Below are 22,839 nucleotides of genomic sequence, written 5' to 3'. Positions count from 1 at the left end.
CGCAGGAGCAGTATTATTATCACCATCCTGCCTACAGCCTGAGTCACAGATCTGGGATCTACAACGCTGGCGCTGTACAAACACGTAACAGAGTCAGGTGGGATTCATCACACCAAACGTGGTAGAACCATAGAGTCGTTTAGGTTGGAAAAGACCTTTAAGATCATCAAGTCCAACCATAAACCTAACATGGCCAAGTCCACCACTCAACCATGTCCCTAAGCACCACATCCACACGGCTTTTAAATACCTCCAGGGATGGGGACTCCACCACTGCCCTGGGCAGCCTGCTCCAATGCTTGATCACCCTTTCAGTGAAGAAGTTTTTCCTAATATCCAACCTAGACCTCCCCTGGCGCAGCTTGAGGCCGTTTCCTCTCCTACAGGCTCCCTTCGAAGCCCAGCACAGAGAAATGAGCCTTTTTAAGGGTTTTTATTCTCCTCCCGAGACAGACATTTACGGGTGCTCATGCGAAATGTCCCCAACAGTGCCCATTCATCCCTGCTGACTATCGAAGGAGTCCAGGGATGCAGCTCAAATGAAGATATCTACGCTAGTGATGTCTCAACTCAGTGCTCCTCCTTGCAGCTGGGATTTGCAGTACCGGTTTCAGTGCAGTTCTGGTTTGGGATGTTCCTGCGCTGTGACCCAGACTAGGGGACAAATCCACCTTTTTCAGACTGCCTACTTTTTTGAGGTTTCTTTCTCCAGAGCGCTTCCTCGCTCTGGCTGACAGAGCATCCCGACAAGCCGGGAGAAGCTGGACATGGGGAACGCATTCCACCGCGACGGCTGCTAACATCCCGCAACACGAAACCGGGACCGAATGCCGTCAACGGGAGAGCAACCTTACTCGGGGCTCTACGACACCTCGGGCAACACTCTGCCCTTCCTCCCACCCTCTTCTTCAAGTGTGAAGAATTCCTGCTATTTATTTTGCTACCGGTTTTGTTTTCAGCATCAACAACATTATCTCAGCAGAAGGAGGACAGAGTTTGCGGCGTTGCTGTACTTGAAGCCGTACCATCAGGCCCCGTCACAAAGCGACTGTGTAATAATAAACCAAGGTTTCCGTTTCCTTTTCTTTTCCTTTGTGTCTCTAAAAGTTCTGACCTCATGTCCACCAAGACAGGAATTTTAAAAGCACAGGAATTTTTTAAAAACTCCCCGCTTTATTTTTTTATCTTTCCTTTATGACTATTAAGATTTTTGAAGCCTGACAGATGGCTTTTGAATGCCTGAAGTTGGCAACGACCGAGCTATTTGATAAAGGTCTAACCCTATACCTCTTAAACCAGTTCTAGAGCAGTAAATACATCAGCAGTTCAAGTATTTCACTTAATTTTGAGAGGAAAACAAAGGAATATTAGGAGTCCAGCAAGCAAGGTGGACATCGGTTGGTAGATAACGCCACCTGAACGCTGCTGAGCAGCTCTCTAGACTTCATTAACTGCATGGGTGAGATCTCCACTGATTTAAGGGATTCAACTTTCCCAGGTTCCAGTAGCATTGGGGCAACCCTGACCAGCACAGTTGGAGCTGGCTGCTCCAAGTGACCTAGAAAGCCAACTTGGAAGGAGGGACTGGCTCCAGGGAAGCTCCAGGTTCAGCCCTCAAATCACCAGATTGCTGAATTAGAACATTAATTGGATCTGATGAGTCCCATACAGCTGAACTGAAGAAAAGAGCATTAGGAGAAGGAAAGAAAAAAAATCATTCATTAGGGCTGGGAGGTGAAGATGGAGGCAGAGAGATGGAAAACTGGGCTGTTTACCAACTGGAGCTTTACCAAGTCAAGGAGAACAGAATGGAGGAGTATAAGGGAAGGGAAAGCAATAACAATCCGTGTGGAGAAGGACGTTAAAGAGGAGCAAGAGCAAGGAAAGGAGGAAACTTGAGTCAAACCCAAGATGACTGCAGACGGGATGACTGCAGTAGCCCCACAGCTGGATGCTTCAATGGAAGAAAATGGTGTGGTCTTGAGAAAGAAGCACGATTGCAGGAGAGGTATGAGCAGGAAAAGAGGGGATTAATGCTAATAATGAGACAAACTTGATTTGGCAGGTGATGGAGAAAGGAGGACGGTGGGGGCTCGTGTTGTTGTTTCAACATTGAGTTTTCCATGCATCTGGATCCGGTCCAGAGGCAACACCACACCTGGGCAGTGCGGGGCTGGGGCAGAAGGAAAGGGCACGGATGAGAACAAATTTGCTGGAAACACAGACACACCAGTGAAACGAGAGAGAAAATGCTGCAGAGAAGCACAAGGAGTTTGGAAGGCGGCAGTCAGCGAGGACCCGGCGGTCGCCATGCACTCCTGAGCCCCGAGGCAGGGTGAGGGGCACCGGGTGCCTCCTCTGACCATACCACCTCTTTGTCTCCACTACACCGAACGCTCGAGGCTGTGCCTTTGGGAAATGGCTGCCACAGCTCCAACGATTTACGGGCTTGATGGAGGAATCGCCGGGCTGGGTTTCCAGCCTGAGTGATCATACCACTCTCTTCTGGTGTCTTCTGGTATCTGGACTTGGTATTTGTGAGCCATTAGAGAAGAGGAGGTGCAGGAACAGGAGTTTCTGAGCACAGGTATCCAGATTTTAGAGCCGGGCACTGCTTCATTTAAAAACTTTAAGCAGCAAACAGAAGTTTATCACCAGCTCCTCCAGTCTACTGTGATTTTCCTCCTGCTCCTGGCTCCCCGCAATGGTTCACCTCCGAAGAGGTGCCCGGCCATGCTCCATCCCCTCCCATCCCTCACCCTACTTTGCACCGAGTTCCCCCGGCTTCTAAGTGTTTCTTGACCGCCCTAAGTGGCGGATAGTCCTGAGGGCAGTGGGTGGCCTCCCGCACCGTCTCACAAGCTGATTACGGGCATCACACCAAATTCGCAGGCTGTCAATGCAGCCGCACCACACGGCTCACAAACAATTATCAGGAAGAAGGAGCTGGGATTAGAAAAATCCACAGGGGCGCCTCCACCTAGAGAGGAGAGTGAAAAATTGCATCCGTGTGTGTGTGTGTGTGTGTGTGTGCGAGTTAAGTGTGCGATGGGAGCGGGGAAGGAGGAACAACCCATGGCCGGTGGCGCTGCCGGCAGGGGAAGGAGCAGGGTTGCTGCCCCGGAGCGCTGCGTGCAAGGATGCTCTCCCTGCTCCGAGTCATACTCAGCTGAGACCGAAAACTTGGTCCAACAAGCGCCTGTCCTTCCCGAACATGGGGAAAAAAAAATCAAGATCCTATTTTTTTATTGCTCATGAATTCTCTAAGTGTAATGAGCCAGCCCAACTCGAATTCATCGAATTAAAGTTCTTAGATTCTCCTTCTAGCTTTGGTTAGACACCCTCAAGCGTTGCCTGGCTTTATTTTAAAGGACAGAGCTGGAAATGTAACTTTTTATTATTCTCGCTCCCCAGCATCAGAAGATTTTTAAACCTGCTTATTGGGGCAAACCTATCCCTTGTAAACGGCATCAGCGATACAGCTCGCTGAGCTGCGGGAGTCGGGGCTGCAAGGGCAGGCATCGCCGAAGCCGGCTGTGACACAACCATTACAATGCTAATATTATTTTACAGCGATAATCTTAGGCTTGAACAGTCTTCACCTCTCAGCTTCCTTAGGAGAGGAAAAATAAGATCTTTCCACTGAAATCCTGTGTGGTCGTGAGAATGTCTTGGGTTGTAAGGGATGTTTTCAAGACGAAATACATTTTGATTTTGCAAAATGCTAACTTTTTTGGGGGCGAAATCCAGCTTGTTTAGTAATATCATTTTTGCAATGCCCATTTGTCCAGAAGCAGCCTCTGCTTTAATCTGATCTCTCAGACCCACACTGGGCTTTGCTGATTAGACTCCTACACAACTTTTTTTTTTTCTGATACAGCTAAAGATAAAATTTAGGAGTTGTAATTTTTGTGTAACCTCTGTGCCCGACCAGTTCCAACTGCGGCTGAGATTCCTACATGAATTATAATCTATGAACCCCATGGGAATACAACCAAAAATCTCAAAGACAAATCACAGCGTTTCAAGAATTGAGAAACTCTGCAGAAACCCTACAGTAACTACAGCAGTCCCCAAAAAGCTGTATTTTCTTGGAAATAACATCACCGAGGCTTCTGGATAGAAGAAAATTGCCCCAGGATGACTTACTAAGACACCTGCATCGGAGAGGAGTGATTTCCCACTGTGAGAGCAGGAATTTGAGTCCTGGAGGTTTAAGTTTCTGCTCTGAAGAGCTTCCTACATCGGTCCCGACACCAAGTCACGTAGCTTCTGTCTCCGTTTCCCAACCGTGCAACAGAGCTGAGAGCCAAGCCCAGGCTCCCAGGGGCACCCCAAAGATCTCCAGGGGCTCCCATAGAGCATACATACTCCCATACAGCATGCTGGAGGCTACTGCGCAGCGAGAGCTCTGCCCTTTGCTCCCGTCCAAGTGATCTAGTTGCTTTTAACTTCAGCAGATTGCTGCTGGTTTCTTCCTGGAACTCCCGTGGTGGGCTCGTGGAGGCACCAGCCCCCAGCGGGCAGGTAGGCAGGAGCGGCTGGAGGGACTCCCCTCCACCTTGGCTCCGCTGGTTGCAGCCACAGACTCACCTAAGCCATCTTTTTCTTTGCGCAAAGCCAAGAAGCGCTGGCACGCTCCATTTCTGCACAGCCACGGTAGGGACAAGAGGGGTAACAAGCAGCTGAAGGGGGGAAACATCTCCAACTGCTGCAGCAGTTGGCTGGATGAAAACGTGTCCGAACCCACAAACCAAGATCCAGAGTGTCAGGGGTCCTAAAACTGATTTATATACAACTCTATACTTGCAGGAATGCTTTCTTCCCTTGCATTTTTCAGAGGAAAAAAAGTATCATGGAATACCTCAGCAAACCAGATTAGGTCATTAAAACTGTCTTGTTTCTCTCCAGTTTTAGCCTACTTTGTTCTTATACATATTCAAGCTTAACTCCATATACTTCCACAGTTTGCAAAAGCACCAGGTGCACACCATACAGTAAGCCAGAGCATCACTAAACCATGCTGGCACTGGTTCCCTGCCTCCACTGGCTTGTCCGGAGTCAGGATGTTGGGTCAGGAAGCAAGGAGGCACTTTTAAAATGAAAAGACCTGGATCTGCCTGTAAAGAGATGCTTTAAACACCTTCCTGAACACCGCGACCAGCAGTGACTCCAAGGTGAGTCATTAGTAGCTGACAGCACCAAAGTTATTAACGGCATTAACTGCCTGATTTTTTTTAACCCACGGTTACCCAGTAAGGTAAGCCAAAAGGAAACCTTCAAGCCCTGGGCGGGTACATTTTAAGCGTATAGATCACTACAAAATAGACAGCCTGGCTGGCAGTCATGGTTACATGACATTGCATCTCTGTCTTTTATACGAAAGAAGACAAAACACCTACTTTTGTCAGAATTTAGCTCAGGTTGCTAAGTGAGAACAACGTATTTATTTGCCTCTGTACTGACAAGATCATAAATCCCAAACTTGCGCTTAATAAAAACCTTCTGAGAAGTTACAAACCCCGGTATATTTGAAAGGGGAAGGAGGGAGCCTGGCTACTTTATTAATTGGGGAAAACCCCACCGTCCCTCTACTTAGAGGTGCCTGATCTCACACACGTGTTTTTGCTTCCCCTTTCATCGGGGGAGAATCGACCCCCTATCACCAGGGGGAAGCTCAGTGCTGTCGTGCCCGGGCAGTCACGATGGGCGATCCCTGGTTAAGTTACATACACCTATATATGTAAAACACACCCTGTACGCCTGCCAGGCTTGCTGCCGTCTAATTAGAGCCCATCCTGTCAACAGGGGAGGACAAGGCCAGCAGCACCGATGTACACGGCACCTCCAGGGTACGCGGAGTAGACAACAGATGGACAACGAGCTAATGACCTGGGTACCAAGCTGAGCGACAACACACTGCTTACTGGGGGATGTCAGATACGCGGCCAAGTGATACTGGCAGAAGAGAGAAACCCCTTGGAGAGTCCGCACGGGGTCTTCAGTATCATAAGGAGCAAGATTTGGAGCCAGTCTTGGCAGAACCTGAAGCCATGATCGTGGAAATTAAAAACCTGATGTATAAAGTGCTGATCCAAAGACTACGGAAACCAATGGCAAGAACACCACTGCTGTGAAACCCTTCAAGGAGGGCGTATGGAGAAACCCAAGGACTCACCACCACGGGCTCCAGGCGAGGCAACCCCTGGGCTAACGCCACCGGTCTCCAGTCTGCTGGTCTCAGCACCAGTAACAAGCCCGAAACCAGATCCTTCTCTGGATCTGGTTTAATCTGCAGGCATTTAATTGCAGCCGCAAGAATCATTTCTGGCCTCGAACCGAAGTGACAGTCTAAGGCCATAGCACTGAAGAGCTGAATCAGATGCAAAAGGGATCGGCAATACAGTAGCAAATCGAATCTGGATCTGAAACTATGAAAGCTACTTATAAAATATGTATAAAACAGTTATTAACAATAAAATTGGTTTTTATTACATAGCTTTTTTAACCTTTTAAAAGCGTGACAAAATTAGCAGAGAGCAAGAGTGTGCGTGCGTGTGCGTGTCTGCTGGAAAGGGTTTCTGTATAATTACAAGCCCTCCGATCAGTATAGTTCTTGGCGATAGAATATTTGGGGAGAAAAAATAAAACATTTAAAATAGGCTTGGTCTTTCTCAAGTCTTTTTACTACTCTCTGCCTTTGTTTGCCTTGCTTAGGAAAACCAGCTGGTATTAATTGCGCTTTGTACACCACCATCATGAACAGCAGCCAGATATCAGAAAATAAGGCCTAATCACAGGAATCCGCTCAATTGTTTAAAAAAAAAAAAATAACAATTACCACTCAGTGTTCGGAAAAGCAGTAAACCGAGAGCAATCAAAAGAAAAGGCAGGAAGGAGGCTTGGAGAAGGCGATAAACTACAATCACAGAAGGAGAAACAGAAATCTGCGTTACTTAACGGTAATCAGACTCCTCTAAACATATTGTCCGCCGCAAACGAAGCTCGGAGATGTCGCACATGCGCGCGGAGCGGGTAGCCCAGGTCTCGGCACGTGCCCGGTGGCAGAGACGGTGCAGAAGTGTCATGTAAGAAGTCAGAGATGGAAGAGATCTGTTATCTCAGCCTTTTCACCTCTTTTCCCACGCTCAGTCTTAAAATTATCCCTTCTGATGTCTTTTCTAGCCTTAGTTCAAGTGATGGCTTCACCTAAGCCCCGCATGGGAGAAGAGAGAAAATTCTGGACCTGGCATAGCTTTCCTTGCCTGAAGCTATGCTGTGGATTGTGTTGAGCCAGGAGTAGGTGGGAAAACAAGGAATATTGGGGAAAAAATATCAAAATATTGAAAAATATTGAAAAAGAGAATATTGATTCCTCCAAAAACTAATCCCAAAGGCTGCAAATCAGGATTCCCAGAGGTAGCACAGGATCTAAGAGAGAAGCGTCGCTCTCTCTGACAGCAATTCCTCTCTCTCTTAAAATGGGAAAAGAATCAGGTTATTTGCAAAGATTTGCTAAGACTTCTAGTTTAATTACAAGAAGTGTAAAGCCAAAATCTGCTCTTCCGTACGCGTGAGAAAGCAATTTGTTTGTCCCTCTTGTTAGATAAAGACACGGAGGGTGCAGACGATGGGAAGCACAAGCACAAGTCAACGGATTTGTCATTTCGTGAGCCTTCTCCCCGCGTCGCTTGCCAACTGCAAACATGGAAGGGGCTCACTTTAATTAATACCGGGTCTCAGCAGACCACTGGAGGCAGTGGCACTTGTTTTCAGGTCATCTGGTCCTAATAGGCTCACACTGGGAGGTGATTTGTTGCTAACTGACAGCAGAGATCAGTTAATGAGGGCTGAGGCCTTACGATCCAACGTAATGAACCTCAGGGCTATTTCTATAGTATTTGTCATCACCATTTAAAAAAAAAAAAAAAAGAAACCTGCTCGAGGAGATGCTGGTTATTAATCCAGATATTTACAATACAAAAATCACTCCCTGCTCTGCAGGATTTTCTTTAGGCTGCTCTGCATCGGGAATTGAGCACGCGATAAGCGGTGCGGCGGATTACCAGGACACGAGCTATTCTGCGGTAACACACACATCGGTAGTGTCCCCACCGGCTCGTCTACATGGGGACATCGGTGCACAGCGACTTCATCTCATTTTCGCACACCCTCAGTGCCACCAGCGTGCTCCACTTCGGAAGCAGACCTCCTTCCAACACCAGGAAGGAGAAAGCATCCACGAAGGCTGCCGCCCTTCCCCGTCCCCCAGCCACCTCGACGGATCTAAGGAAAGCTCCTGCCTCCCCATAACAATATTCTGACTCTCAGAGCACCAGAGCTACGAACCCACTGCTGTTACAGAGCTCACGGTACTCTTGTATACACTAAGGGCATCCCAGGGGAAGCCCAGTCCGGTGGGGCCATCGTGGCCCTTACGTAGGAAGGCAGAAACACCCTCTTGGCATCCGCACCGCTGAAGGATGACTCCCTCTTGCACAAGCTTGAAATGCTCTAACTACAGAGTCCTGTGGCACCATCTTTCCTCACGGTGTTTTTAAAACTGTCCCTGTAATGGACAGCCGAGGTGTGCAAGGTAACCAGGCACTGGGGCTCCTGCTGGAGATGCATCTCCAAGTTATGTGAACAGATAAATCCCAGCATCGTTTCAGTTTCTGCGTTTACTCAAAGCTTGTTGCTCTGTACAGACCACCAGCTCCTTCACCACCAGGGAGTAAACAGTACAACTAACGGAGGTACAAACCACCGCGGGATGACGAGCTGATCTTCCATCAGCAGACTGAGGAGCCACCCACGTGTCACCAGCGGTGACAGCCACCCTGCAGCAACAGCAGGCCACTCCTGGGTTGCTGTAATTTCCTCCATCTACAAGTCTTGGTGTAGTTTTTCACACTGCTTCAGAAAAAGAGTGTTTCTCACAGCACCGCTGATGGTCACTTCTGCACTCTGAACCTATCTTTCTGCTTCAGCTCCTCTGCAATCAGCCTAGGAGCAACCAGAGGTTTTAAGGACCTGCATCAGCTGTCCCAACACGGCCATCTCCGCTCGCCGCCCACGTGGTTTCCTTACCAAAGCCTCTCAGCTTCTCGGGGTGACAAAACTCTGCCAACATCACTTCTCCGTCTCTCCTGCCCTTTATCTGCCCCTGTTGCCAAAACGGAGAGGAGCATTAATGGCAACAACGTGGAACCACTCATCATCCCTCTGCCGCAGCTGCGCTGGGGGTTGGAGGGGAGGTGGTGAGCGGCAGCAGCACATCAAGCTGGAGAGCTTCGCTTTACTCACTCACAAGGTGGAAAAAGCTCTGAACTAAGGACCGAGGAGGACAGTCAAGCTCTCCCATGCTACACTGGGAAACAGTGGGCAGAGAACGGCTGCTAACAGAAGCGTTGAGGGTGGTGGGATGGGGATTGTACTTCAGCTGCGAAAGCGTGGAGCTGGTGTGGACGCATCTTCGTGGGGTTATGAAGCGTGGGGGCTCACACCAACGCACGGCTGGTCTGTGTGCGCAGTCGGGGTTAATTCTGCAGGGAAGGGATAAAACAGGCGACACAGAGGAGCAGTACGGCAACCAGTGAGCAAGCCAAGCCAGCAATACGGAAAACTATCAAGCAGAAGCATATCCAATAAAACGGACGGTTTCCACTCAAAACTGCAAGGCACTTCACCAGCTCTACGCCTGTTGCTACCGCTGGTGCAAAGCTGCCTGGCAGCTGCAGGAGAACACAGAGATACGCTTTGTGCAGATTTTCTGCTGTCCACTGTGGACACGATGTGCCAAAGCGCTCACTGCCAGTTCCCAGCCAGGAGCTCCTGCCTCCATAGTTCTTTTAACGATCCGCAGCCTGCTCTAGACAAATGTTTTACTCTGTAAAGAAACCTGAACAAGCCCATGCAGCTTTTTCCCCAAGGTGAACTGGGGAACCTGGGTACAAATGGCGTGGGGAGCAGGCTGAGTGCTGACCTCCTCCCGTGGCACAGTCTGTTTGCAGAAAAAATGCCTGGAAAAGGATGTCTGGGGCTTGAGAAAAAGGAGAGAAGTCTTGGCCGGAGGGAAAAAATACAGACTGCTCTGGGATCTTTAATGTTCCAGCAGAAAAGGTACAGCCATACCTTTCAGAGGCTTATTTGAAAAACCCAACGTAAGAAATAACTTCCATAAGTCGCTTCTGAAAAATGTACCTGCCTCCTGGGGAATGAGCTGACCCTGCTAAAGACGCCAACTTGTGCTTCTGGGGAATCTGGGTATTAAAAGCCTGATGACTGCACCACGAGACCACGACTTTAGCAATGTTAAAAGCTCCTCTCTTACAGATTACTTCAGATATGACATGAACACCGTTTCCAGCTTGAACACTGTCCACAGGTGAAAGATGTCATTTCGAGCACTGTGGGTCTTTCAATTCAAGGTGCTGACCCACCAGGAGACTACCTCCACCAGCCTGCCTCTGTGCAGCATGTCAGCTGTCCCACTACCACTCTGCGGCCTCAAAGTCGCTCTTTTTAACTCGGGCTAGGCTACTTCACCACGAGTTAACGCACGTGTGGATAATCTGAGTTCACCCAGCAGCAAAGCCATGGTGCAGAGACCCAGGCAGTGCACGGAGCAGGACGTGCTGGAAGCCATCAGCGGTAGAAGTCTCCCTCTGTTGAAAAGTTTGGGCATGCACGGACAGAGACACCTCATGGTTAAAATATTTTCTGGTTATGTAGACTGAATTCTGTCAATTAAAAGATAAACATGCTTGGCAATTCAAACAAACATCTCAAAAGCACTGCAGTACTGCTGTAAGGGAGCAGTTACTTAGTAGTGAAATATATAGATATAAAGCGTTACCCACTGCTATTGAGACAGCACTTATGACAGCTCCCAAGTAGCCCTGGATGAACTTGGATGTCGGAGAAGGCTTTGGAAAGAAAAACAAAACATATTTTCAATAAACAAACTTCTGGTTATTAAAATGCAACCAAGCTTTTTTGTTTTGTTTTCGGTTTATTTGTTTTAAACCAGAGACAGGTTTAATTTTGTCATATTGTTCTATGACACATGGTCTGTCATCTAGCAGCGGCAAAAGCAAGGAAAATTGTAGCCTCATGAGCAAGGTTAAAGGGAATGGAAAATTAATTGGCATCAGAAAATTATAATACTAGCAGCTTAAAGGAAGTATGTGAATGAAATTCAGCAAATGGTACAAAATTAGCATTCTTACACACCAGTGATGAACCCCAAACTCTCCGCATTAAATATTCGTCTTTGAAATGTTATCTCAATGAGCTGGATGGTTTCCAACTCAGCTTCCCATCTTGAGCTTCCCGCATCCCGACACGGGATGAATGAAGGCTAAAGCGATGGAAGAGAGCAGGAACAGCCCCACCACGTCCCGGCACCGCTGCTGGTAGCACATATAAAGTCCTCAGGAGATCATGGAGTCGCCTCCTGCTCTCCAAAAACCCAGATACAATTTTGCTTTGTGCTCATTTAAATATCAAATGAAACCATTTCATACCAGTTAGAACTATATACTGGTTCAGCTCAAAGGCACTGAGCGTTACTTATGTGCCTCGAGTAATTTCGAGATCCTCATGCCGCTTACAGCTGAGGTTTAAAATGGAAGCCTGCACAGGAGAATGGCCAATCTATAAATTCACCACAGTGCTGACTCCGGAGTTTCTATTAACAGCGAAGAGACAAGACTTATGTTTCCATGTCAAAACAGACCTAACGCGCTGCACGCACTGCATATGTTGGGTCTCCTCACCTTTGTCGCGTTGCGGTTTGCATAGTTGACGCAGGCATTGTGGCTCTGGTTCAACCACTAAAGAGGAAAGAAGAAGAGACGAGCATAAACATAACTTCACAAAAATAAAAAAAATCTATAAACGTGGGAGTGCCACAGGAAAACTCATCTCCCTTTGGACCCGCTCACAACTTGCCACCTCTTTTCAAAGGCTCGTGCATGCCCTACATCTGATTTAATGCCTTTCAAGGTGAGGGACAGAAATCCCAAGGCGCCCAGAGGGCAGCTCTGCTTCCCTCTACGCTTGACATGCAACTCTTCTCCCGGCCCAATCCACCCCCACACGACACCTGGGAGCTACCGGTCTTTATTTTCATCAGCACCAAATCCATACTGCTGTTAAGACGTAGCAGCAAGGCCAGCAGCCATTTAATCAGGCACTTATTGAGCTCCGTGGTTCTCAAGAGGGTCATAGGAGGCTTCAGCTGAGGAACAGGAGATGAGCAGATGTACCATCTTACGGATACGGATGCCACTAAACTGGTATTGCTGTCCCCGACTTTTTGGAGCAGGATTTGTCACCAAAGCAGCGTGGCAGCAGCTGGGGATGAGTAGCACCACGCTCCTGAAGGGGTTTTACCCACAGCAACTGCTGGCAATGTAAAGAAAATTATCGTTTTCATCCCCAAAACACCATGTTCCCAGTTCAGAGCGTGTCAGAACTGGACTCCTCTCCAGCTGTGGCCAGAACGAAGATGGAGGAGGAGGAATGAAGTGAGGGTGAGGAGAGAGGGTGAAACAAGGCACTAAAACACGGGGATCAGCCCAGTCATTGCCGAGTTCACAGCCCAAGAGCACATTTTTCCTGCCGACCAGCTCTCTAGCCTGGAACTTTGGACCTAGCAAACCTTGCTTTTTTTGTTTTCTCTAAATAATAATTAAAAAAAAAATTACAAAGTCAGCTTGCCAATACGTGCTGGAAATCTGCCTCAATTTTCCAGATGTGGGGTTTTTTTTTAACCCCCACAGCTCATATCTACGTCAGCAGGTCCACAGGACCAGGCTAGAGCTAACCTGAGACATGTACATTTTGGGCATCGGCAACAAGTGCTTCTCTGTACAAGCCTGCTCCTATAGGGCCCAGTGTTTGTGAATGCAGTAATATGCATCGTCCCTAAATCCTATGCTATTTACCCGGATAAATCTCCTTTTCAGAGAGATGTGGACTGCTCAGATATTGTCCTTAATCTAGAGTTTAAGCCCTCTCTAGGTTGAAGACATCCCCACCACCCATTTCTTGACTCCATCGTCTCCCCAGGTGCCCGCCTGCACCCTCCTGGGCTTTTTGGGTGATGCCTCTCTAGGTTGCTACTCCTACTTGCATTTTTCAGGAAGGGGTGACCCACGTGCCCATCATGGTGGAGGGAAGAGTTTGAGAACCACTCATCCAGCAGCAGCGGCTCCGACAGGCTACGACTGCCGGACTTGCCTGCTACGACTTCCTCCTTGAGTGGGCTCGTTTTGGTTCTGCGTTTGAAATATTCTTTATATTCTTTATATTCTTTATTCTATAGCTATGCGGGGGCTGGCTCACTTCTCCCTCACGCAAGAGTAACTTCTCCAAAAGCCAACTCCTTCCATTGCAAATGTCTAAAAACAGGTGACGCAAGTTACCTTCAAAAATATGAAGGAATCTAGATGTCTCCAGCCACTATCCCACTCCCAGCAGGTAAAGCCACATGGCAAAACTTATAGCTAAATACACCAAACCACAAGTTACTGGCACGTACCAATATATTCTCGGTTCTGCAGGCTTTCTAACATACTAGGCAGATCCCATTCTGCTTTGATATTTCTTAACCGCATAATTCTCTATCATCACTTACACTGTAGACAATAAAAAGACATTCGCAACTAAAAATAAGTCTGAAAGTAACTTGTTTTTGCATTTCAGCTAGTGCTGAAATTATACTTAAGTGGGGTGTTTACTATGGATAAAACTCATTCACGTGCACGCCTCCTCCCCTTACTCTTAATTCCCAGAATTTTAATGGGAAATAACACCAACGCCTCCCTACACACACACATTTTTTTTTTCCCCAACCCCCCTGTAGCGCATTGAGCACAGAGGTCCTTGCCTTTGCAATGCACAGCTATTCCCGAAATTCCTGGGCACGGGGCCTCCCCCTGCCCCCAGCCCTGCGCACACATTGCACTTCCAACAGGAATTCACCAAGGAAGATCCCAACTACTTGACAGGGTGTCTTCAAAACAGCAGATGTGTGAGCTTAAGGGCCTACGTTTTCATGGAAGTACACGCTGTGCAATCATTTACACCTGTACAAAATGGGTCCAAAAAGCTGATTTTGAGATCCCAGGCGATGGCATAAATAGCCGGGTGCTGGAAAGCGGACCCAACAGTTTGCTTATAGCCCCTTCCAGACCTACCAGACCCTCTCCTAATTATATCCAGCCACATCACCTCCCCATTAACTAAAGCACTGCCAGCGCAGAAAAGCCATGTGCATCAGTTTGTCCTCTAGACACAAGTCAGCCGCTGCTTTCCTTTCCATCACATTCTCCACCCGCTCAGACGAGCGTTACCTGCCAAAACACAGTGGATGCGAGCGTCTGGTTGGGCAAGAGAAGACCAACAACCTGCAAGAGAAGAGATTTTTCTCATTAGCAAATGCATTGTTGGTTCGCTCTCAGTGCTCTTCTAGGCATGCAAACAGCAAGCTTATTTCTAATGATGTGAATAAATTATCCTCATTTATGGCTTTATTTCATTCTAGTTATTGAACTTCCCTTCAGCCTATTGTGTCTCAATTTTCCAGTGGTGAAACTGGGTAACGTAGCTGCCCGTGAAAGCTTTGCATCTAATTATTGCTTGCAACACACCTTGAAAAGAGTCTGGCAGCAGACACTGTCCAAAGATTAGTTCATTAAAATATAACCAGTTCTTTAACCCAGGTATTTCTGGAGGACAACACAAACATTGCACGAATGCAAGAGTTCAAAGTTGTTGCTACTGGGGGGGTTTCTTATTTTCCTTGGGAACATTCGCTGTTTAAAGCACAAGAAAGAAATCCGATTTGAACATCTGAAGACAGGAGTGCCACCTGGAAGCACATGTGCTCCTGTTTAGGAGCCTGAATTTTGTTTTACGAGAAGAGAATTGTTGATGTGTCATATTCCGAGCTGTGAAAACTCCCGCTTGGGTTATGAGCTCAGGCTGACGAGCGCCGTCTCCCAGAGGCTTATGGCAGCCTGTCCCCGCACATCTGGCCAGGTGCTGCCTGCTGCTGCGTGAACGCGAGACGCCGCGGGCTCTGCAAGGCCACCCATCGCAGCGCACAAGGCCACACAGGCCTATGTTGCCTGTAGAGTCCTGAGAGCATCCTTGGGACAAAACCCAGCACTGCCAGACTCCTTCCTACCTTGTTTTACTGCAATCTTTCCTCTTAAAGCATAAGAAGTTGAAGGAGAGGAAAGGGATGCAAAGCAAGGGGACTCTCAACAATAAACCTAATGAACGTGGACACGAAGATGAGTTCTTGGGTAAGAAACAGATGAGATACTTCCTAACGTCATTGTCCTCTTGTCCTGTCCTGCACCTTAAATGTCTGGTAGTTTCTGAAGATGACGGGCTTCTTGTTGCAAAATCGCACTTACATCTTTGTTAAGAGTATAAAGACTGAACAACTCCTTTTAATTCTAAATACATTTATTTTCAGGACACTCATGTGAACTGAAACGTCTTCGAGGCATCTGGGCAAGAAGGCTGTGAGTTCATTCCCACACTCAGATCATCTTCTGCACCATTTTCTTTAAGTTTATCCCTCCAGAAGCCGAGAAGAAAGAAAACTTCCCTGTTAGAGCCCCGAGAGCCTGCCGCAAGGAGGGACAAGCTAAAGCCGTCTCTGCACATCTGCAGCAGCATCAGTTGAAGAGGAGGCAACTTCTACGCTCAAGGATGTAAGAGAGAAATAACAACAAACAAAAGGGTAATAGGGTTGGGAGGCCTGATTTCATTTACATCTTCTTTCCTTTCTCCTCCTCCTCTTTTCCTCCTACAGCCTTTCGTGAAGTTACAGCTACTTTGTACGCTGGCCGAGCGCCAATCTGTGCAAGTTACACTAATTTACCGCTTCCATTCAATATGCGGATCTTGTCATTAATTACTCCGTTGCCGGTCTTAGCCAAACGAATTCAACAGGCGATGAACCTCCTCACCCCAGGACTGACTTACGCCCCTGAAGCCAGCGGGCTAATGAGGCTCAGGAGGGGAGGGAAGACTGCAGGCAGCTACTTACATTGTCAGCTGAAGCTGAGGGCCGAGAAAAATAAAAGAGGAAAATAAATAAATAAAAAAGAGCACCCAAAATCTGTATGACTGAAAGAGGCACGTTTAAATGCAAACTCTCCATATGTGCAAGAGTCTGTCAAGAAATGTACAGTTTCACTTTTAATTACTGTCAGGGGAAAAAATAACTAAGAAGGAAAACAAAATAAAAAAAGCTTCTAAACACTAGAAAAGTACCAGCTACAAAATTTAATTGCCTATCAGGTGTGAACGGCCCTTCGTGGCCCCAAAGCCGGGGCTAAAGCCGCCGCTCGGACATCTGTCGGCTCTGAGCAGCCTTGCGGCACGTTTGCATCCCGAGCTCTCCCCTGCGAGCCCCAGGTCCTGCCTGGTGTGTCAGCGAGAGCCACCGGCAACCCCCATCAGCACCCGGGTCTTCTCTACGTGCTTCGAAACCTCACCAAGGACCCCCCCCATTTTTACACGGCTGGGGAAAATACGGTGCTTAAAGCTGTGGGTGGCAGCTGGGAACAGCAGCACGGCTTCTGCTGCAGCCTCACTGCCCGAGTCTTGGGCTGCATTTCCTACAGGCAGATAAATCTTCCTCCTTGGAGCCTTTCATCCCTGGGATGAAACACAAACCCAGGGTAAAAGGCTACGGCCCAGCAACTGCCTTGCACATCTCACCCCTACGGCAACGAGCGATAATGGGAGCGGCTGGATTTGCTCCCTCCTGGGCTGAAATCCAGGTGGGCAGACACAAACTCTCCCTAACTCCATCCTCTTCCCACTCTGCCGCTGCAACCGATCCTGGGGACGAACCGTAAACCTGAGCGCGGAAAGGGCTAAAAAGCAAAGCAAGCGATTGCAACTCGGGGAAAGCAAAAACAGCTGCAGGATTTGCTTGTGTCAGGGGAGTAGCTGCTTCGGCCAGAAAAGAAACCATTATTTTCAGCGAGACCTTAATCTCTTTCACAATGAGCTAAACCATACTGAATTATTTTGCATTAGCTACAAGGAGGGGAAAAAAAATCACGTATATAGGCAGCATCGGGTATTGACTGATAGGCAGTAAACCTGTTAATACATAATCCGATCACGTCTCTGCCGGCATCTATGCAGGGTGTTTAATTGACCCCCGAACACCGGGACAATTAGCGCGGTGCGCGGGCGCGCCGGCAGGGCTTCGCGGGCGAGGAGAGCCACGCTCGCTCCGCCAGAGCCCACCGCGGGCACATTAAGTCTCTCTTGAGGAAATCCCATCCCCCTATGTGAAATGCAAGACTCAAACTGTTTTTATGCTAGAGCAGGCTGCCAATTTTGTCACTAAATTTCACAGATCGATTGGCATAAATGTTACATTTTAATTTTAACATTTGAAACGTTTGGGTTTTTTTTTTTTTTTTTTTTTTTTTTTAAATGACAAGAGGTTCCAGTTTATCCTTTACAGCTAGTGAAATTGGGCTCATCTGACAGCTCTCGGCTCCTCTGACAGCTCTGGATTTGGGCCGATTTCATTGTCAATTTGATCGTTAACTCATTTTTGTTTAACCTTTTCTTTTAAAATGCCCCATACAAAGTTACCACCAAACCCTTACGCGCAACAACAAATAGTAACAGCCGCGGCGGTTTCTGTTTTTAGGTGCTAGCAACCCCGCTATCGCCGTTTGGGAAAGGATCGTTACCTTTGAGCAAGTACCACGCCATGGTCCGCTGGGTTTAGGAGGATTAAATTTAGCAGATTTTGCTCCTTCAACCGCTTTAATATGAGTGATCTAATAAGTTGAGCCGAGAGCTGGCGGCTAGAAGGACCAACTACCTTCTGGCACCAACTCTGGGCGATTTTGGGCAAAACTGTGTGCCTCAGTTTCCCCATTCATAAAATGGGCTTAATTAATCATTCCTGTTCCCGAAGACGAGCTGAGGTTTCGGCATTAGGAAGACAGGCAGAATTATCTCCCTTCTGGCTTTCGCTACCGAGAGCACCCAAATGCTTACAAATTTCACAATAACAAGTACAAACTAAAAACGCCCTTAGCAAATAACCCCACGGAAAGCACTCGTCGTTTTAATTAATCCAGATGAGAGCGCACGACACCGGCCTCGCTGTGCTGTAGCTCGTCACGTTCAGGAAGCCACTTGTAAAACATGTAAATGGGAAAAAAAAAAAAAAAAAAAAGTGTCCAAAGATGAAATCTGAGAGTTGCAGAAGTTGCATTTTGCAGGCAATGAGCTCATCTTGGTCTTCCCTTTCCAGAAGGGAAAGATAAAGCTGAAGACATCGCAGGGGGCTGGGCGAAGGACGTTAAATAGATAAATAACCTCGAGCACAGCGTCCGTAGGGCAGGTTTTACACAGCGAAGCCCTTGCTAACGTGCGATGGGAAAGATGGGAACCCTGTGTGAACGCGTCGCGAGGGGGTAAGGTGGAATTTGGAGAATTGTCCGCGACTGCTAAAAAATGCATTTCTTGGTACTCACAAACCAAGCGGGGAGAGATGTTAAAATACTTACGATGGGTGTTCCAAAGGGAATGTAACCTATTAAAAAAGAAAAAAGAGATGCATGCGTTTAATACGCAGTTTTAGGATGGAAAATAAACCACATCTAAGACATGCAGCGGTTTAGGGTAGAAGCCGCAGCTGGCATGGCGGGCTGCGCTCACTTCCACCAGCTCCGTCCCACCACGGGGCCGTCTGTGGACCTACACCTGATGCACCAAACACCAACCAGAGCAGCCTCCTGATTTCTGCCCAATCTCCTTCCCATCCTCTATTTACTTTTCTTGGGTCGCGGTCTAAGAGTTTCCCTGAAACTTAAAACATCAAGACCCTAGAGCTTACTCCAGTAAACCCAGTCTGCGCCAGTACGTATTAGCACTTCAGAGGGCATCGTGTTGTTGAGCTGGGCTAGGCAGCCAGCAAAAACTTAAATCAGCAGAAGCGAAGGGATGACAGCTCAGACCAGGAGCTGCGCGGTCCAGACCAGGAGGAGCTGGATGCTGCTGCGGCGGTGCTAACTGAGCTGACCTAGTGGCTTGCTGCCACGGAAAGGGGGAGATCCTGCCCCCCTTTCCCAGGCTCAGTCACGCAATCTGTTCCCTCCCTCGTGCCAGCTCTGTTGCTCATCAGACCCTCCCACAACCTACCCTCGCTCCAGCTTTCCGTGCCCCTTCCCCTCCTGTTGAGCCTGGTCCCACCAGGATAGCACGCTGGAGATGCTCCTGAAGCCATCTAACAAGCTGCAGAGCCCAGGCCAGTTAAGGAGCGGGACCATGCCACCAGAGGTGGGACCTCCCTCCTTCACCATCTGCTTTATCAACCTCTCCGCTCGTGATTTTATACCAGGAGAGCTCATTTATTTCTAGGTCAGTAGAAAAAGGAACGGGGTATAAGCTGAAGAAAGCATATTTGCATCATGGAGGAGAGAGCGACTATTTTAACCATAGGTGTAAGTTAAAGCTCTCTATATTAGAGATAAGCCTTTACCCCAAATCTTATTGAGCGCCACAAAAATCAAATGCTTCACATTTTTCCCTTGCTAAGCCTGCCAATTTTTGTGCTAATTATAATTCATCTCTATGACTTCCACTAGAAGGTCTCAGAGCATTTTACCAATATTACTGAATTAAGCCTCATGGATCCAATTTACAGTCGGAAAGGGCAAAGACCTGAGAGGAAGAAAAATTAGAAAAAAAAATACAGAACAAGGCAGCAAAGCAGCGGGTCCTGGCTTTTCTCCCCTCCACTTCACCCTCAACATCATCCTTCTTCAAAGAACTGGAGAACAAAGCCCACCAACCCTGTTATTTTTCCCCTGTGCCCAGTATTCAGGTGATGGTGTTCCCCCCAAAATATGGAAAAGAGCCTATTTATTTAAATAGGTCCTTTGGGAAAGGACCGAGGCTGCACGTGCATCCTCAAGAGAGCTGCTATTCAACCCACTGCAGAGGCAGCCGTGGACCTGTGCGTGGCAGAGGGACACCCCACAACGGGAAGGAGGAGGTGACAATTTCGGAATTAAGCAGCCCGGTTAAGCCACGGACAAGCTGATCCTTCCTGGGCTGCCAGTGCCATGGCTATTAGGTACCACCCCACATGGGAAAATAGGGCTCATCCCATTCTCTCCTGGAGAAAAAAACCCTAAGCTGTTTGTTGGACATCAAGCTTCGTTGTTTACTACAAAATTAAAACGCCCTTTGTAGTGACGGAAACCTCAAAAATGCCAGAAAAGACATGAGCTTGAGTCCATGTTAAAATATCTGAAGGAAAGGAAAATATTAAGCACTAGATCTCACACAGGCATTTAGGATCCTAATTCTCCCTGATTGCAAAGGGATTTAGGCATTTTAATTGCTTTCTGCTCTTGGTCTAAATGTCAACAAGATGCAATTCATAAAACAGGAGAGAAAAAAAAAAATAGCATTTTGTACAAATTCCCAGTAAAATTAATGATCGTCTGATGGGGACATACTATACCTGACATTCGGAAAGGCATGAAGATGGTCTCGTTTGTGTCGGGATGGATGATGGCCTGTAAAACAGTCGGCAAACAGACACGGTGAAGGCACAGCAAGAGTTGGCGAGGCGCAGCGAAGCCAGCGCTCAGCCTCTGCAAACAGCACCTTCCGCCGGGGGACTCGCGCGTCTCCGCACCCTCCTTGCTTTTGCAGCTCCGACCAAAGGCAGTTATTGTTCGGCAGCCTCCACAAAACCTCCTCCTACCGCTGCTTTCCCCTCTCCTTAAATAATTTAGCCTAAGTTAATAATTTAGAAGTAAATAATTTAACCTGAAATATAGAAAGTGTCTCCTTCTTGGTACTATAATGTCCCCAAAGGCCACCCACCGCTGTACCTTAACCCCGGCGGGGGGGATGCAGATTTAGGAGGGGGAAAGGGAAAGGTATTTTCTGTCCCTGCCTGTTTTCAGCATCTCCACGGAGGTGCAGCCTCATGTCCTGGCTGACACTCTGCCCTAAGAAGGGAGGGGAAAGCCCTGGCTGTGGCCGAGGGATGGGGAGGGCAGGACCGCCTGCTCGGGAGGGAACGAGGGTGGAAATCACTTTGGAGCGAACGGGTCGCAGGAGACCCTGGTAAGGACTCGCGCGGCTCAGCCACGGCGGGCGGATTCATTCCGAGGAACATCTTCCCCGTCGGCAGGTACGCCCGCACGGCACGTCGTGGGCAGCCTGAAACGCTGCTTCAGGATCCGGCTGAGGTGGGATAAAAAAAGTGCAGGTATGGCCCGCTCCGGCTGTCACCATAAGGGTCACCCAAATAAAATCCCCTCGCATGGCACGGGATTCGGATTTGCCAGAGAATTCCACCTTTACGTGTATCCACAGCCTCTCAGCCCACGCTGGCGGCTGGGGACAGCCCAACCGCCGCGGAAATCCTAATTCTGTTTTACCGATAAACAGACAACGAAGCTCACTTGGCCCATTTTTACCAAATTTTACAATGAGCCCAGGAGGTTGCACTGGTGTGAACTGGCTGGGGATGAAAAATCAATCCCCAAGCGATCCAGGACTGCAGAAGAGGAAGGTACGACTCCGTTACAAGCCTTACCAAAGAACTGTCAAACTATTTTCAAAAGACTGGAGACAAGAAATCTCTTGACTAGACAGGAAGGAGAAAATGAAGACATCAAAATATATAAATACAAAAAGAAAAAAAAAAATCAGACTCTCTGGTGGCAACAGTGTTCTCTGCATTTACATTTCTGTGGCAAGACAAAACAGCAACTGGCAAAGTCAGTAATGGAGAAGAGGACAGCATCGCTTAGCAAAAAGGAAAAAAAGCAGCAACAATTGAAAACAATAATGAAATATAAAAAAAGCATATTACCTGCTTTATTTTTTGAGCTCCCCACAGCTAGAAAAATAAAAGAGAACATTGCATTTAAAAAAATGAGCAGTGTAGTTTTATACCAAACCCCAAATATTCATCTTTTAGCTGCTGTAGTAAATGAACGCGAGGGATTGCTTTAAAACAGACTCATTTTCTGCATCCTTCCAGGATGTATTTAAAGATCCTTTACACACACCAAGCTCCTTCAAATCTGTGTGGCCAGTAAGACCAGCAAGGCAGAGAAGATATTCCTTCTTATACTGAATGGTAAGAAAGAATAACAACAGCCAGACTTCACGCTCTGCTATAAGCTTTACAAACCGAGAATCATCTCAGTAACTCTGCCGCACGTAGATCTCAAGGTAAATTTAGCACAGCCGCTCCTTGGACGAGCTTTCTGCGGAAACCGAGGCTTGCTGGGGAACAAAGGTGGAGGGAAACACAAGAAGCAGCTCTTCAAATAAAACCTGGATTCAAAATAAACCACTGCTAGTTTTCATTTTTCACAAGGCAAATGCATCGGAAAAATGCTTGCGAAGAGAAAAAATCTCATTTAAAACTCTCACGAGCGCCTACTGTTATTTACTGACTGTAATTCAGCAGCATCAAAACACCTCAAATCTGGCTCGGACGGCGGAGATCGCTGAGCACCGAGGAAGAAACGCCCTACGCGAGGTGCAGGTAGAGCTAGGGAGCAGGTGCCCAACATCAAGAGATGCTCCGGCATATACGTAAACACATAGTTTGCCCCCTGCTTAATAAAGCCAGAGGGCTTTCTTCCATGAATTATACCTAAATGCAAATTATAATCTAAAAAAAAAAAAAATCCCCATTTTAATGGATATAATTCTAGAGAAGGATGAAAAACCAGGACTCCTGTAAAATACCACAACAGATCAATTGCTTTTACTATTAAGAACTATTCA

General features: G+C 47.6%; 1 protein-coding gene across 14 annotated transcripts in view; it reads right to left on the bottom strand.

The window, feature by feature from the left end:
- Positions 1-22,839, bottom strand: part of SFXN5 (sideroflexin 5) — a 104,046-nt gene that overhangs the window by 41,056 nt on the left and 40,151 nt on the right. For all 14 annotated transcript variants that reach the window (XM_082315567.1, XM_082315565.1, XM_082315569.1 and 11 more), the window contains 6 exons: positions 21,911-21,937; positions 20,543-20,597; positions 18,579-18,604; positions 14,364-14,417; positions 11,781-11,837; positions 10,863-10,928 (listed from right to left, as the gene is read on the bottom strand). In XM_082315567.1, the coding sequence (XP_082171693.1) occupies positions 10,863-10,928; positions 11,781-11,837; positions 14,364-14,417; positions 18,579-18,604; positions 20,543-20,597; positions 21,911-21,937 (285 nt within the window). The remainder of the gene's footprint in view (positions 1-10,862; positions 10,929-11,780; positions 11,838-14,363; positions 14,418-18,578; positions 18,605-20,542; positions 20,598-21,910; positions 21,938-22,839) is intronic.

The sequence above is a fragment of the Platalea leucorodia genome (genome assembly GCF_965183815.1).
Source record: "Platalea leucorodia genome assembly, chromosome: 6".
Lineage (NCBI taxonomy): Eukaryota > Metazoa > Chordata > Aves > Pelecaniformes > Threskiornithidae > Platalea > Platalea leucorodia.
This window is presented reverse-complemented; position numbering and strand designations above follow the sequence as displayed.